The 14,041-nt window shown below is 43.0% G+C and overlaps 1 protein-coding gene across 1 annotated transcript; it reads right to left on the reverse strand.

Annotated features, from left to right (window-relative positions):
- Window positions 1–137: 137 nt before the first annotated feature.
- On the reverse strand, window positions 138–13,616 carry LOC306963052 (uncharacterized protein). Its single transcript, XM_079556491.1, has 23 exons — window positions 13,234–13,616; window positions 11,870–12,711; window positions 11,614–11,755; window positions 11,309–11,481; window positions 9,630–11,223; window positions 9,445–9,554; window positions 8,304–8,508; window positions 8,113–8,210; window positions 7,978–8,037; window positions 7,090–7,269; window positions 6,903–6,980; window positions 6,704–6,827; window positions 6,422–6,622; window positions 5,997–6,176; window positions 4,981–5,137; window positions 4,693–4,898; window positions 4,496–4,608; window positions 3,339–3,608; window positions 2,937–3,053; window positions 2,721–2,862; window positions 2,539–2,645; window positions 2,263–2,464; window positions 138–1,011 (listed from the first exon to the last, which is right to left on the reverse strand). The coding sequence occupies exons 2-23, from the start codon at window positions 12,689–12,691 to the stop codon at window positions 254–256; spliced, it is 6,039 nt and encodes a 2,012-aa protein (XP_079412617.1). The 5' UTR covers window positions 12,692–12,711; window positions 13,234–13,616; the 3' UTR covers window positions 138–253.
- Between the last annotated feature and the right edge of the window lie 425 nt (window positions 13,617–14,041).

A 14,041-nucleotide genomic window follows, 5' to 3' on the forward strand; every position in this document is an offset into this window, starting at 1 on the left:
ATTACATGTATTTACCAATAATGAACGTTGCTAACTGGTCACAACGACAGATGTTCAACTGATCATATCTAATCCCGAACTCTACTGTTTTGTTTCAGTATTACATAATTCACCTGGTCTCTGATGAGCAGTTTTGTTAAATTGCCACTGCAGCTTCCGTCCCAAAGTTTAAGTATCTTTTCATATTGAGTAGTGCTGTATTTGTAACAGTGCAAATGCATTCTTCCACCGTTTTTTCTACTATGTTCACTCGTCAACTGCTGACTTCATCGTCTGTGTCCCAAACCTCCACCTCTTCATCATCCTCCTCAACATCATCGTCCTCATTCTCCACATCAGAACAAGCATTAAACTGATCCAAGTCACTTCCAAACACTGGTTCATCCCTCTCATCCACAACAATCTCCATCGCCATCTCCTCCTCTGAGTCGCCTTCATCGTCTTCATCGTCCTCATCGTCGTCATCTTCATCATCATCATCATCTCCTTCCTCGATCTCCTCCACTTCGATACTGCACACCTCTCCGTCTTCCAAATCCCTCTCCTCTTTGTGTCTAGAGGGGGATGAATTTGAGGAGCTGTTCCCCTCAGTGCTGTCCATGAGGTAGACTCTGCTGCTGGGTACAAAGCTGGAGGTAGCAGTCTTTGTGTTGATGTAAAGTCGTGGCGGGGGTACTAGTTCAGTCGGGACGGACAGTTCGACGTTGGGGGCGGAGGAAGAGGAGGTTGCCCTTTTCAAGTTTGGAACAGCCGCGGACTGGTGAGGTGCGCTTGTTGTAGTCCCGGGCTTTATAGAGTTTGTGTCCGGGGTGAACTCGCGTATTTCCCCCGGCTCGAGTGGGTCGGGCCCACAGGGGTCGTGCTCACTGCAGGACAGCTTCCCATCCAGTTTGGAGATGAAGAGCATGCCTTCACAGTGCTCCTTACAGTACGAGCTGGGGCACATTTCACAGTATGAGGAGGCCTCTTTCCCACAGATGTCGCACTGATGCCTTGGACACTCCCAGCGCCCTAAATAAAAAAGTGAATATTATTAATGGTTGTAGTGTTGTAATTAGACACAACATAAAATGGATAGGAAAAAAAACATTTCCTATAGGCTCGTCTACTCTGTTAAAATGGTCTTCCATAATGTATATAATTATAGTTCATTCCTCTTAATCTTTTTTGAAATATAGCAATCATAATTGTTCAAAAGGTCCAAAACGCCTGACCCAAAAAATATCGCATCCTGGATTTAACTAACTCTTAAAGTTTGGGGTTGCTGCAGTTGGTTAGATCTAGGTTCAACAACATTATCTGCCCAAAGAATGACATCAGCTGAACATCTAGGTTTATTCCTGGCTTATTACAACATGACAATGCCAAGATTAATCGGGCTCACATTGTGAAAGAGTGGTTCAGGGAGCATCATTATCACATATAGATTGGCCACCACAGAGTCCAGATCTTATCCTCATTGAGAACCTTTGGGATGTGGTGGAGAAGGTTTTGCTCCGTGGTCACACTCTCCCATCATCAATACAAGATCTTGGTGAAAAATTAATGCAACGCTAGAGCTTTTGACATAACAGAAGCTTTTTTTAAAAACGCCACAGCGAATGCGTGCTGTAATCGAAGCTTAAGTCGTCCAACAGAGTGAGTGAGCTTTGTTTTGTGGTGGTGTATTTTAGCTTATTGTTGCAAATGAGCTTTTATATCAAATTCAGCTGCACAAATCCATTTACTGTAATACTTAAAGCAGTACTGAGTAACTCATGCCCCTAGAGGCCATAAGCGTCACTGCAGGTGTCGTAGCATGTTGGAGAGAGGGATATTGTACATTGTGCCACAACTCAATTACACAATGGAGATCATTTTTTTCACTCAAACGTGGCTGTAAACACTGCTAAAGTGGCGCTAGCCCGCAGTTAGCTTCGCCCATTAGCCTGTTAGCTTCTTCTTCGTGATTCCATTGGTGTGTATTGCGCCTCCAACACGTTGCAGGGAAAGTTGCAAGGGTGGTTTTCGGGCCAGAGACACCAGGGGGACATGAAAGAGCCCCCAATCATCCCATTAATACTTGTATTGCCCCCAGAGGGACTACGGAAAGGATTTATTAAGGTAAACAAGCTACTTTACAAGTTCTCCTTTAAATAATGACATTTGAAAATTGTTACGTTCCTAAATTATAGCTTGTTAAAGGTCGATGTCAAACCATAATGACAACAGCAATAGTATAATAAAAATAGTAGCAGTGTATAGGTCGTATACTCTACTTGCCTGCAGGTCTCTTGGCCAGGTTGAGACAGTCTGCATGGTAGACTTTGGGACAGCCTGGCTTCTTACAGGACACTAGCTGCCCTCCGTCACCACAGCTGAAGCAGTCATCTTCTCTTTCTTTCTTCACTTCCTGCCTTTTCTTCTTCATGTACACCCTTTTTCTCCCATCTTTTTGTCTGATTTTCTCAGCGGACGGTTGGTTCTGCGCAAAGTCAAATACACAATTTTAATGTACAGTCAATCGCCGACAAAATAATACAAACGGAAGCTGCTTACTTTTGGGCGCACGCCTAAGAAACCGCTGCAGTTGGGCGCGCCACATTTACAGACAGTTTTGCCATTACCCAGACACTCCAAGTTGTAGTTAAAAGTCAACTCCACACCTGTAATGTATCCATAGTTATACAACAACAAAAAATCGATTAATGAGCATAATTTCTGATGAGAAGCAGTCGTACCTTTTGGGATATCCTGTAGTGCAAATAACCCCACCCTTGTGTCCCCATTCACAGTCCACTTCTGAGTCTCGCAGTTGGGCTGACAGCAGTGGTTCATGAAGCGAGCCTCGTTACCTTTAGGACCTGCATCAATGACTCGGTCCTGGACAAAAAATGTAACAAGCATCAATAACAGTTTTCCTTCCTAAAGTTAAATATATAAATTACTTAAATCACCTTGTCCAGTGTAAGCATGTAAAAGTTGCAGATGTCGTTTTCCTGGGCGTGTCTGATCCGTGCCCGACACTCCTCTTCATCAATCATCTCCCCCACGTATTCACTCACAAATGCTCCCTATCATGACATAAAGCACACTTACTATGGGTTCAGGAAGAACTAAGACCTCTTATGTTATTGTGTACATGCATAAAAGTGTTGGTCTGCAGTAAAAATGATTTATTGTCCATTTACAGAACGGTACAGTCTCTATAGAAGCCTGGGCATAGACTTGTTTTAGGAATATCAAACCTTAATGTAACATCAGGCATCAATAAAGGGGTATTAATACTTACTAAAACCCACTGCAACAACTAAACAAACTATTAGAAACCAAGTTCTCTTTTGGATATTTTGACCAACCTTTTTGAGGTCAGACACGCTGCGCAGGCCCCATCCACGGGAAAGTGTCCTGAAAATCTCCACCTGTGTGTATTCTCGTTTGGTGAAAGCTTGATTTTGGCATTTCTCTCCCGCGACGCAAACTTGAGGGTGGCATTCATACAGCAGCATTCGGTTGATGCACTCTGAGTCTGGGCCACAGGGATTTTCATCTGAAGCTTTGCAGTTGCATCGCGGTATCTCCGACAGGTCGGCGGTGATAATCTGGACTTTACCAATGGGCTTGTTCACCTGTTGAATAAAGCAGTGGGAATTGTAATAGCACTTTCAATTAGGGCACAATGTTTTGATGCAAGTTTTCTATCATTAAGTGGAAATAAGGCAAATTGCCTGTATTTCAAAGGACAACATTTGTTTTTGTTTATTTTGTTGACATATTAGACACTATGGGCCAGGTCTTGTGCCTGGTGCACGGGGTGCGCAGGCTAACTGGCAGGCTAACATTCATTTCCTCGTTTACATCGCGCTGCCTTGTGTTCTACCTTAAGCCCGATAGGCTCTCACAAGTCAAACTACAAACTATATTAACCCATCGTGAGCTAAACAATGTTCATGTCTCGAGAGAGTAAGAGCTGTGGCACAGATCGGCACTCGCCCGGCCGTAAACGTGAAACAAAACAAATGCACATGTTCACCCCCCACTCCCCCACAAACTCTCTCACTCACCCTTCCCGGCCATGGAGTCTGGTGGGAGGAAAAAGTGTGTCTCCACCCCACCTCCCACCTAAATGTGCTAAGTCTGGAGCTGCAAGATCACAAAGTGCGCTCCTACTAAGCGCAAAATGTTACGCTATAGTCTTTTGAAACACAAGATCGGGCCCAAAGACTTCTCCCTGAGGGTGGATTTATCTTATTCAGTCTTTGAATAAACAAGTTATCCCTCCCCAAAAGCTCAGTAGCTCAAACTAGGAATTAGGTATTCACATATCCTTCTGAAATGAAAGAGTGAAACATTTTGACTTCAAGTGAAGATGTTGTCCTTAGAGAATGAAAAAATTGTTTAGTTTAGTTCAGAGAATAATAGAACATTGTTGTGTGTAATTTGAGCTCTTCTTTGTTTCCAGGTGAAAGCTTACATGCAACTTCGACATGCACTGCCTTAAGAAATGATGCGTTACCTTAATTTGCTTGTACGGCGGTGGTTTCTTGTCGTTTTTTCTGACCTCCTGAAGTTGTTTGATTTCCTTTTCAGCCTGAAGCGCTTTGAATCTTTCGGCTGCATCGGTAAGGGCTAAATAATGCAAACATTTTCTTATTTTCATTTCAACAAAGATAAAAGAAAGAAGTCAGTGAACAGAGACTTTATTACACTCACCAGATTTGTACACTACGTCGGCCCCTTTGCCCATCTTCTCGATGTTCTGCGTGTCACCCTCCATGTACGGGAACACCCGCGCCTGATAGGTCCACACAAAGTCTTTGGAGCCGAAGAACTGCACTGGGAACTCTCCAACGTCGTGCTTCATCCTCATTATGTTATTTGGAACATCTTTTGTGAGGCAAACTTCAGCGGGCCACCACCTAAAAGTAACAAAGTGAGGTTTAGAATAAATTCATTAAAAGTGACCAGAAAAGCCTGACGTATAACAGGTTGTATCCATACCTGTAGCGCGCCCATTTGACCCACAGTATGTCCTTGATCCGAGGTCTTTTTCCAGCTTTGCAGTCGTTGCAGAACCAGCTCCCTTGAGGCATCTCGATATTCAAACACTCTTGATGAAAAGCAGCAGGACAAGACTCACAGCACAAAAGACTGCCTCCTGCAATTATAACCACAGCACTAACATTAGCTTAGCATGACACACATTTTCAAAAGAATATGAACATGTAAATGTGTTCGACATCGCAGGCAAAACTTCTATTATTATTTAATACTTAAAAGGCCACTCATCTCACATTCTACTGACATCTCAACTTAAAGACACAGATTATTTCCACCCAGTTTTACACGTATGCATAATTCTTAGCTTGATAATCCTTAATTTCAAATGATAAAATAAAGGGCTAAATGTTAGTGTTTATTTCAGCTAACTTACTCAAAGCCTGAAGAAGAAATGAAGAATTACATCAGAAAACTGTATCTACTACACTAGATCAGTAATATAAAAGCAGGAAATTAAAGCAAAACTAAGCATGTTGTGTTTTTGTACTCATTAATTGTCCGTGAGAGTAAATACTACGCTGACAGAAAAGACAAAGGGAAAGAGAGATATTGTACATCCAACTACAAATGGAGATAATTTTTCCACTCAAACTTGGACTGTTTAAGTGGCACTAGCCCGCAGTTAGCTTTACCCGTTAACCTGTTAGCTTCTTCTTCGTGATTGCATTAGTGTGTATTGTGCCTCCGACCCGGTGCAGGAAAAGTTGCGGTGGTGGTTTTCTGGCCAGAGACACCAGGGGGAGATGAAAGACCCCCCAATCATCCCATTAACACCTGTATTACCCCCAGAGCGACTACGAAAAGGATTTATTAAAGTGAACAAGTTACTTAGTTCTTCTTTAAACTTCTATCCAGGCTTTGCTCTTGAAAATAAATGCAACTTCCATTTGAACAACATTTAACAACTTCTATCTGCCTGCATGGTCGCCTTAATTAAAAGTTCTCATTATTCAGACCTTCAGAGCAGACGAAGCACCAGCTCACGTTGATGTGCTCATGGTTCTTGCAGCCTTTGCGAGGAGAGAAGTGGTTTGGACAGAGGAAGCTGTTGTTCGCCAGCATTAGGCTGCCCGCAGCTATACAGTTATCATTAGCGTGATAGGCCACAGGACAGCGGACACATTTCAGCAATCGACCTGGACAACAAATAAAAAGCAACAAATCACACCACAGTAAAGGCCAGGTGCAATATGAAATAACCATTCAAATTGCAAGTTCGATAAAATTACAATTGATGCTGTGGCCATGTTATATAATAACTAAACTTCTACACAAGTCAAATAAATAAAGGATTTGCAAAAGGTGTGTAATTTTCCAGTACCACCTTGTAAACTTGCCAAACACAGAACATAATGAGCTGTAGGATAAACTCTATATCCACCTTTGGAGTTGCAGAGGTTGAGCGGGTTAGCGATGTGGCAAGAGAGACAGACATGAAGAGGACAGCGGATGCCTTTGTTGTTTGGCTGAGTGGCAGAAAAGGCCATAATACAGTCTGTGTGGTAGAACTTTCCACACAGCGGTATCATGCACCGCTTTACCCCGTCCCCAGATTCTTTGCACACAAAACATGTGTGGGCCCCTGAAAAGAGACAATTATGCATTATTACCATGCAACTAATTCACTTTTTCGGCTGTTACCAATGGTGCACAGTCGACCCACCTGTTTGGCATTCGGCGCATAGAAATTTGTCCTTTGGAGCTGATGATAGTCCAAGGCACTGGAGATGAAATGCTCCACAGCAGTGGCCGTCACAACTCAGTAGGTCGCCAGGCTCCTCACAGATCTGCAAAAACCATGCAGCAGTTTAAAAAATGTAGCTTTGTAATTACTATACTAGTAGAAACCAATATGTGCATACCTGACAAACATTTTCTTTTAAAGAAGCACTTCCGACTTTCCCTTTTACATCTACCTGAGAGGATGGGCTGTCATTCACCTGTAAAAAAAAAAAAAAAGAATTCAATGCATTTTAAGCATGAATGGCCACAAAATACAAGCAGAATCGTTTGCAGACACATACAAACATATACCAAACATAGACCAACCTCATCTTTGGAAGTTAGTGAGCCAGTGATAAAAGTCATTTCCTCATCAGAGCTTGCTGCCTCAATCTCTGTTTTTGGTTTGACAGGCTTCAGTCTGCTCGGGCTGGCGGGTCGCTCTTGTACAGCTATCAGCGTCTCCTCAGTCTGGGACTTTTGGGGTGTCGTTTTCACAGTTCTTACCTAGAGAATTAATTGCGTTATGTTTATAACCATACCATATTTATACCACAACCATGTTTATATCCATGCCTTCATCAGCTCGAGGATAGTCTACTGTAACGCCCTCTACACTGGACTTAACCAATCACTCCTCAATCGGCTTCAACTGGTAGAAAATGCAGCAGCTCGTCTCCTCTCCAACACCTCCAGACGCTCACACATCACCCCAGTCCTCCGCTCTCTCCACTGGCTCCCGGTGGCGTTTAGGGTGGAGTTTAAGGTCCTGATGTTTGTGTTCAAGGCCATCAATGGTCTGGCCCTGGACTACCTTGCCGAATTAGTAACGGTCTACGAACCAGCCAGAACTCTGCGCTCCTCTGAACACACCTCCCTCGTCACTCCCAAGTTCAAATACAAAATGTTTGGAGGCCGGTCATTTGCCGCGCAAGGCCCAAAGCTGTGGTACAGCTTCGAAACATCACTGAGTTGAGTGTTTTTAAATCACAGTTGAAGACACATCTTTTCAGAAAAGCTTTCGATACATAGCCACCGATTCGACTGCTGTTTTTATGTGTTTTTGTATTTATTGTTGTCTACTGTGATTCTTTATCCTGGAAAGCGCTCTGGGCACCTTCTGGTTGTTGTTGGGCGCTATACAAATAAAATTTGATTGATTGATTGATACCGTGTGGTCGAGGTTGTAGGATTTTGTTTGAAATTCTTGTTTACCTCTTTGTTTTTGTCCATCTTTTTCAACTCTGGGGTGGCATGGCTGAGTCTCTTTTGCTTCTAAAGAAAATACAAATAAATTTGATGTTTGCATATTTTGTGTAAAATTCTTCTAATGTCTTTGTTTTAACTCACCAGTTTTTGTGCTGGAGAAACAGACACTTCCTCTATGGTACATTCAAGCACCTGGTGCGAGGCTTTCCTTGGTCTCTTTCTTTGTGATAGTTCAGACCCTGTGTCCAAGCATCAGTAAAACTATTGAAGGCCAACATATATATAACAAATACACCATCATTTACTGCTGATGAGCTTCACTGAATCATTACCAGAATCAGGAGGTAGATAGGTTTCAGCTGCAGCCTCTGTATCCAGTGAGGGCTGTGCTATAACTGAAGGTTTACACAGTGTTTCGGGAGTCTCCTGCTGAAGTGGTGTTTTGTCTTCATCTACTGGAGCCTCGGTGGTTGCCACAGCAGCAGGTGACATGGAGACAGACACATCTGTCTCAGGTGCAGTGTCGACATCTGAGCTCTAAAACAACAATTTTAGAATTAGTATCAAAATATAATGGGTTCAGGAAGTTTTCATGTAGCTGTATATTGTAAAATAGGAATAATGTACATAAAGGTACAAGCTGTATATAAGACTGTGGGTATTGTTAAGGAATTTAGAAAAGAAATTCTGTATCAGACTGCAACGTATTAAGATAGGAATATGGTATCAGTCAAAAGTTTGTAAAAAAAACTTTTAATGTACTACTTTTTCTTTAATTTCAAGACGATTTACATTGTAGATTCTCATTGAAGGCATTCATTTATGCATGAACACATATAGAATTATGTTTTCAACAAAAAAAGGTGAAACTGATTCTTCAAAATAGCCGCCTCTCGCTTTGATTACTACTTGCTCAACGGGCTTCACAATGTCGTCACCAGAAAAAGTATAGACTTCACAGCCTGTTAAACCATTTCAGGGACGACCTTATGAAGCTCAATGAAAAAATGACAAGAATAAAGACAATTTAAAATATAAAACAAAACATATTTTGAGTTATTTCACCTTTTTTTTGTTTCCTACATTATCATTATATTCATTCATAGTTTAATGTCTTCAGTGAGAATCAAACAATGTCAATAGTGTTGAAAATAAGGAAAAGCCGACACATAAAAAGTGTTTCCAAACCTTTGACTGGTACTGTACTTCCTGGATCCACTGTTTTATTTTGCATCAGCCTCCGAGCATAAATGCCTTTGCCATTTTTGAAATTGAGGTTTTTGTTTCATCTCTCCAAACACTGCAGCATCTGCAGATTTCACAGGTATGTCCACGTCAATAAACAAATCTTCAAATCTTCTGTCAAAGTCAGTTTTTCCCCCCATTTTCCCCCAAAACCTAAAAATATGGCTTAGTCAATGACGCAGGGGGCTGACTATATGTATTGCAGTATTTATTTACTGATAAGTATACCTCTAATAAGTTCCTTTTAGATTTCTTTTGTGTAGTAAATATTTGCTCATATTCTTCACCGGACGCCATAAGCCTTTTAGTTGGTTTTCTGTGGCGTTTGCCTGATTGACCTGTAAAAAATATACAAAAATCAGCTTTCTTCCTCTTCCCTTTTCCAATACTTTACAGTGACATGATCATCTTACCAGGCCGGCTTTTACCTGAGAAACCATTGTCCATGAGACCAGTACCCTCCGGTTCAAAGTCAGCATGTGATCCATTAACTTTAGACTCTGTCTTCAAATCTTTTTGACTGTTCTCATTTGGCTTTTCCTCTTCTGACACTGGTTTTGTTGGGACAGATGTGGTTTTGCACAGAGCAGTGGCTGGACCCCCGGCTAAATATTTAGCTAAAGCCAAGTTCGTAAGATCTGCTGAAAGACGAGGTATACTGACTTTCAACTTGGCAGGTAGTCTTTGCTTTCTGCGCTGCTTCTCTAAGCCAGCTGAGGGAACAGGAACCTCTTCACCTTTAGCTGCGTCACTGTGTACTTCACATTTTGATTTATCTGATGAAGGCTGATCATTTTCAAACGTGATATCAGTAGCATTTTGCGTATTAGTTTCACAGGGACTCTTCACCTGAGCTCTGGCAGTGGTCGTAGGTATTAACATAGGTTCCTCTTTGATTAGGACTGGAGACGGTGGGAGGATGAGTGGCTTCCCCTCCTTCTCTCTGGTGTCGTGCATGTCCTTAAGAAGCATCAAGAATGTACTAAACTGATAATTGGGTTCGGTTCGAAACGCATCTGTGTCCTCTTCTTCATCCTTCACAAGAGACTGGAACTTTAGCTCCTTGGCATTCTGAGAGAGTGGAGGAGACGCTGATATCTCTGGGGCAATGTTTTCACTCTTTATGTTGACATTAGGCATCAGTTCATTTGTGCAATTGTCAGTCTTTGATTCTTTACATTGCCCATTGTGAATTTTTTTCTTGTCCAGCTTTCTCGACCGCCTTCTTACAGTGCTTGGAGTATTGGTAGCTGATTCCCCTGGAGACTCTCGGGTATGAGACATTTCATTCCCGGCTGAAACATCAGTAGTTGACTTGACAGGGCTCGGCTCAGTGTGGACTTCCGATGAGGTGAGTTTGGTTGACAGTGCATCTAAGTCTGTATCTTCCTCTGCCTTCAACGCCTTTGTCATCAACCGGCTACTCGCTGGAAAACTGAGGGAGTGTTTTGCCACAGATGTTTTTCTCAAGCAGCCGGATTTCTGTTCAGACTGTGATGTTAGCAGTAAACTTGAAGAATTTGAGCAATCAGTAGGATGTGTTGTGTTCTTTGTTGCTGAATCGTGCTTGTTGAGAAAAGAGGGGGAGATCTCTGTGCGCTTAGGACGGTGCAGCATGGGGACTGAATCCAGGTCAGCATAGGGGGAATACTTCGGCTCATCTTCCAGAGCTGTTGTTGAAAAATGTTGGTCCTTTGAACCGCTAACAATGTGGCCAAAAATATCTGACAGGCGTCTTTTCTTTTTAAAAACATTGTTTTTCCTTCCATTTTGTAAAGGAGGTTTATTGTGATGCTTTTTGTTTTCACTATACTCCACATTGCCGGGGGCGGCTGTTTGATCCTGAGACAGACGCTGCTCCACAGATTGTAGTCCTGGACTGGAGACTGGGATTTGGCCATTCAGGGATGTTGGTAGGATACTTTCATTATTGCGTTGTCCACCATGAAGCATTTCCTCGGCCTTAGACACACTGATTTCCCAAGCACTTTGAAAACTTTTCGGTATCTGCAAGGCCCAAATGCAACAAAATTTAATTTAGTTGTAATTTCACTCAAATGTAACTTAGTATCAAATTTTCATATAGATTCACCTTATACTTGTAATCTTTCTCTTTTCGTTTCCCTCTTCTCTTTAAGACCAGGGAATCTTCCAGCTGATGGCCATTTTCAAAAGGAATAACAACACTCTCTGGTATCCAAGCAGACTCAGCAACTTCTCCAATTGTCTGGAGGAAGTACATTCGACAAGGACGAGGACCAGGAACTGGAGGGAAAAAAAAGGTTTTAAATTGTTGTTACACTTCCTAACACAGTTGTTGTACACTGTCACTGGTTCGCATTCACACCAATTTGTATAATGCAAAAAGCATTTAAATCACTTCAGATGAAGACGTACCCTTCATCTTGCTGTGGACACCTTGGAAGGGATGACAGATGATTTGGCAGGGCCACCAGGGCCTCTTGTTGAACTTAGCCCATACCACATCACCCTCCGACAGTTCAACCAAAGAATGTAACCCTTTTATGGGGCTATTGTGCTGATGGAAGGATTTAATTACAAGTTAATATCATCAGTATTACACTACGTAAAACACAATAATACATTTTTGAGCACAAAAATTTAACAAATAGAGTATTTTAGTCATACTTACATTTGGAATTGTTCCTGATAATGAAACCTGGCTGTCATCATGTAAAGGAGAGTTCACATCTTCACTCACAGACTCTCTCTCCTTGCTCCATCCATCTCTCAAATTGATTTCTGGCAATGCACTGGGGCTTAGCGTGGGGTTCAGTTCAGATATAGTTTTGGACATGAGGTTAAAAATAGGTTTAAATGTTCGTTTCTCAGCTCCGGAGCTGCATGTGTTTCTTGAGTCACTGACAGGAAAATCCTCTGACAACTTTGGAGAGAAACTGAAAGGATTGAAGTCCTCATTACTGCTGTGTTCTCCCATCTCGTCCTCCTTAAAGTCACTGCAGTCAAAGAGCGTAGACCCAAAGTGCAGGTATCCATTGGAGATGGGAGAGCAGCGCTCCAGGCTGTGGGGACTGTCAGAGAATCCGTTTCTCCGTACATCAGGAAGGCTCTCGAAAGGCTCGAGATCATGAATGTCTGGAGATGGAGGCAGCTGGACTGACGGAGCCTCAAATTCATCTTCATCACTGATAGGACTAGGACAGTGCAGCTGGTTTCTGTGTTGCAGATCTGTCCTGTTGACCACAGTGTTAAGATCTGGGAGCCTCAGAGGGCTGTAGCAGTGGGAGCCATTAAACTGATTGAAGCCCAGTACAGTTGGCTGCTTGAGGCTTGAGGAGGCCAGTGGCCCTGACTGCTGGTCAGATCCACGCTTCACAATGTTGCACTGGTTGCCGAAGGAAGTGCTCATTAGGCCATTGTGGGGCCTCAGCTCAGGCTGGCCTGGGCCAAACACTGAGCCTGACCTAAGAGCCGGTCTGTAAGGTTGATTCATGTTGTCATGTTTCTGTCCTCCTGTTCAAGAGAAGAAAGAGGCACATTAGATAATGAAATTATACTTTCAGGTTTATTAACCATTGGCTATATTGTTAAATAGAATGTATATGGTATAATATGTGGTAGCCTACAAACATGTGGATATGACGCACTGATTATTTCCTTTTAAACACATGTAAAATAAAAACACAGGGCGCATTACGCACGTCATACACAAATAAGCCGACATGTATGGCCTTCCTACTTGAGGCCAGTTGGCTCAAGACAAAACACTGCCGGTGCGCCTGGCTTGGACACATTTCAATGAGAAACTGTCAGGAGTATTCCCCCTTTGTCTTGTGATTGTAGGTCGTGGCGATGACGACCCACAATCACAAGACAGTGGCGCCGGGACTTTGGTAGAGGAGGTGACACTGAGCCATCACAGAAACATTGAGAGGCTTACACAAACAAGCTACAGCCACACACCGACATAGGAAGCTACTGTTTCTCACAAAAGGTTTGCCCCAGCATTAACACGTGGAAAAGCGATAAACTTACCATTTGTGTTCCGGCCAGTGTGAACCCAGCCGCGGCTTTCTATTACTACAGCACAAAGCGAGTGTTTTTCTCGATTTGTGAAAGCCGATATACAATCCCAGTTGCAGCAGCACTAGTAGGCCAAGGCACTGCTCTCATTCTCTACACTTCGCCTCATCAGCGGCGGCCCTCTGAAAAACTGTCACCTTAAATACCAAATGAGCTGTAAAAAATCCATGTTGCTGCAATATCAAACAGCGACAAAATTCAGTGTACAAAACCGCTCTTCTTACAGTCTACAGCTTATTTACTTCATTATTTTGTTTGCTTCTATCGAGGTGCCCCCGGTTATGTTAAAACAAGCCCAGGCTGACTGTGTTGGTGAGCTGCAACCAATCGGCACGGCTACCCAACCCCCCGTCTGCAGAGGGCCGTGACACTCACCCTCCTCTCATGCGCACACGCACGCGCTGAGCACGTATGCAAACACACACAGGCCTTCATGCAAGGGCAGGCACGTCCAGGTGAAGTTTGTAATCACCACTGTGTTATAATAATAGCGACACAACATGGTAATAACAGTCAAGTGAGTGCGTCGTTGAATTATGGCGCTTTTAAATGTCACCCGGTCGGCGCGTTTAAAGCCCCACATCATACTGAAAAGCCAGATACGATGATAGAAGAACATGGAGACAATATGAGCGAGAGGCGCACAGTGGTTTCGGCCTAAAACTCCGTGCGCCATATTGCTTCCTCAAGTCTTCTGCTTGGACGCTCGCGTAGGCCGCGCAGTGCCCAGCGAAGGAGCCACGCTTCGTTACAGAGTTTT

The sequence above is a fragment of the Gobius niger genome (assembly GCF_951799975.1).
Source record: "Gobius niger genome assembly, chromosome: 5".
In the NCBI taxonomy this organism is placed as follows: domain Eukaryota; kingdom Metazoa; phylum Chordata; class Actinopteri; order Gobiiformes; family Gobiidae; genus Gobius; species Gobius niger.

Bases quoted from the DNA above. Each gene is read 5' to 3' on its own strand.
- LOC306963052 (XM_079556491.1), bottom strand. From the start codon at position 12,691: ATGAATCAACCTTACAGACCGGCTCTTAGGTCAGGCTCAGTGTTTGGC. The intron at 8,038-8,112 runs GTGAGTTAAAAC...TATTTTCTTTAG, and splicing joins TTTCTCCAGCACAAAAACTG to AAGCAAAAGAGACTCAGCCA. The intron at 2,863-2,936 runs GTGATTTAAGTA...TTTTTTGTCCAG, and splicing joins ACATGCTTACACTGGACAAG to GACCGAGTCATTGATGCAGG.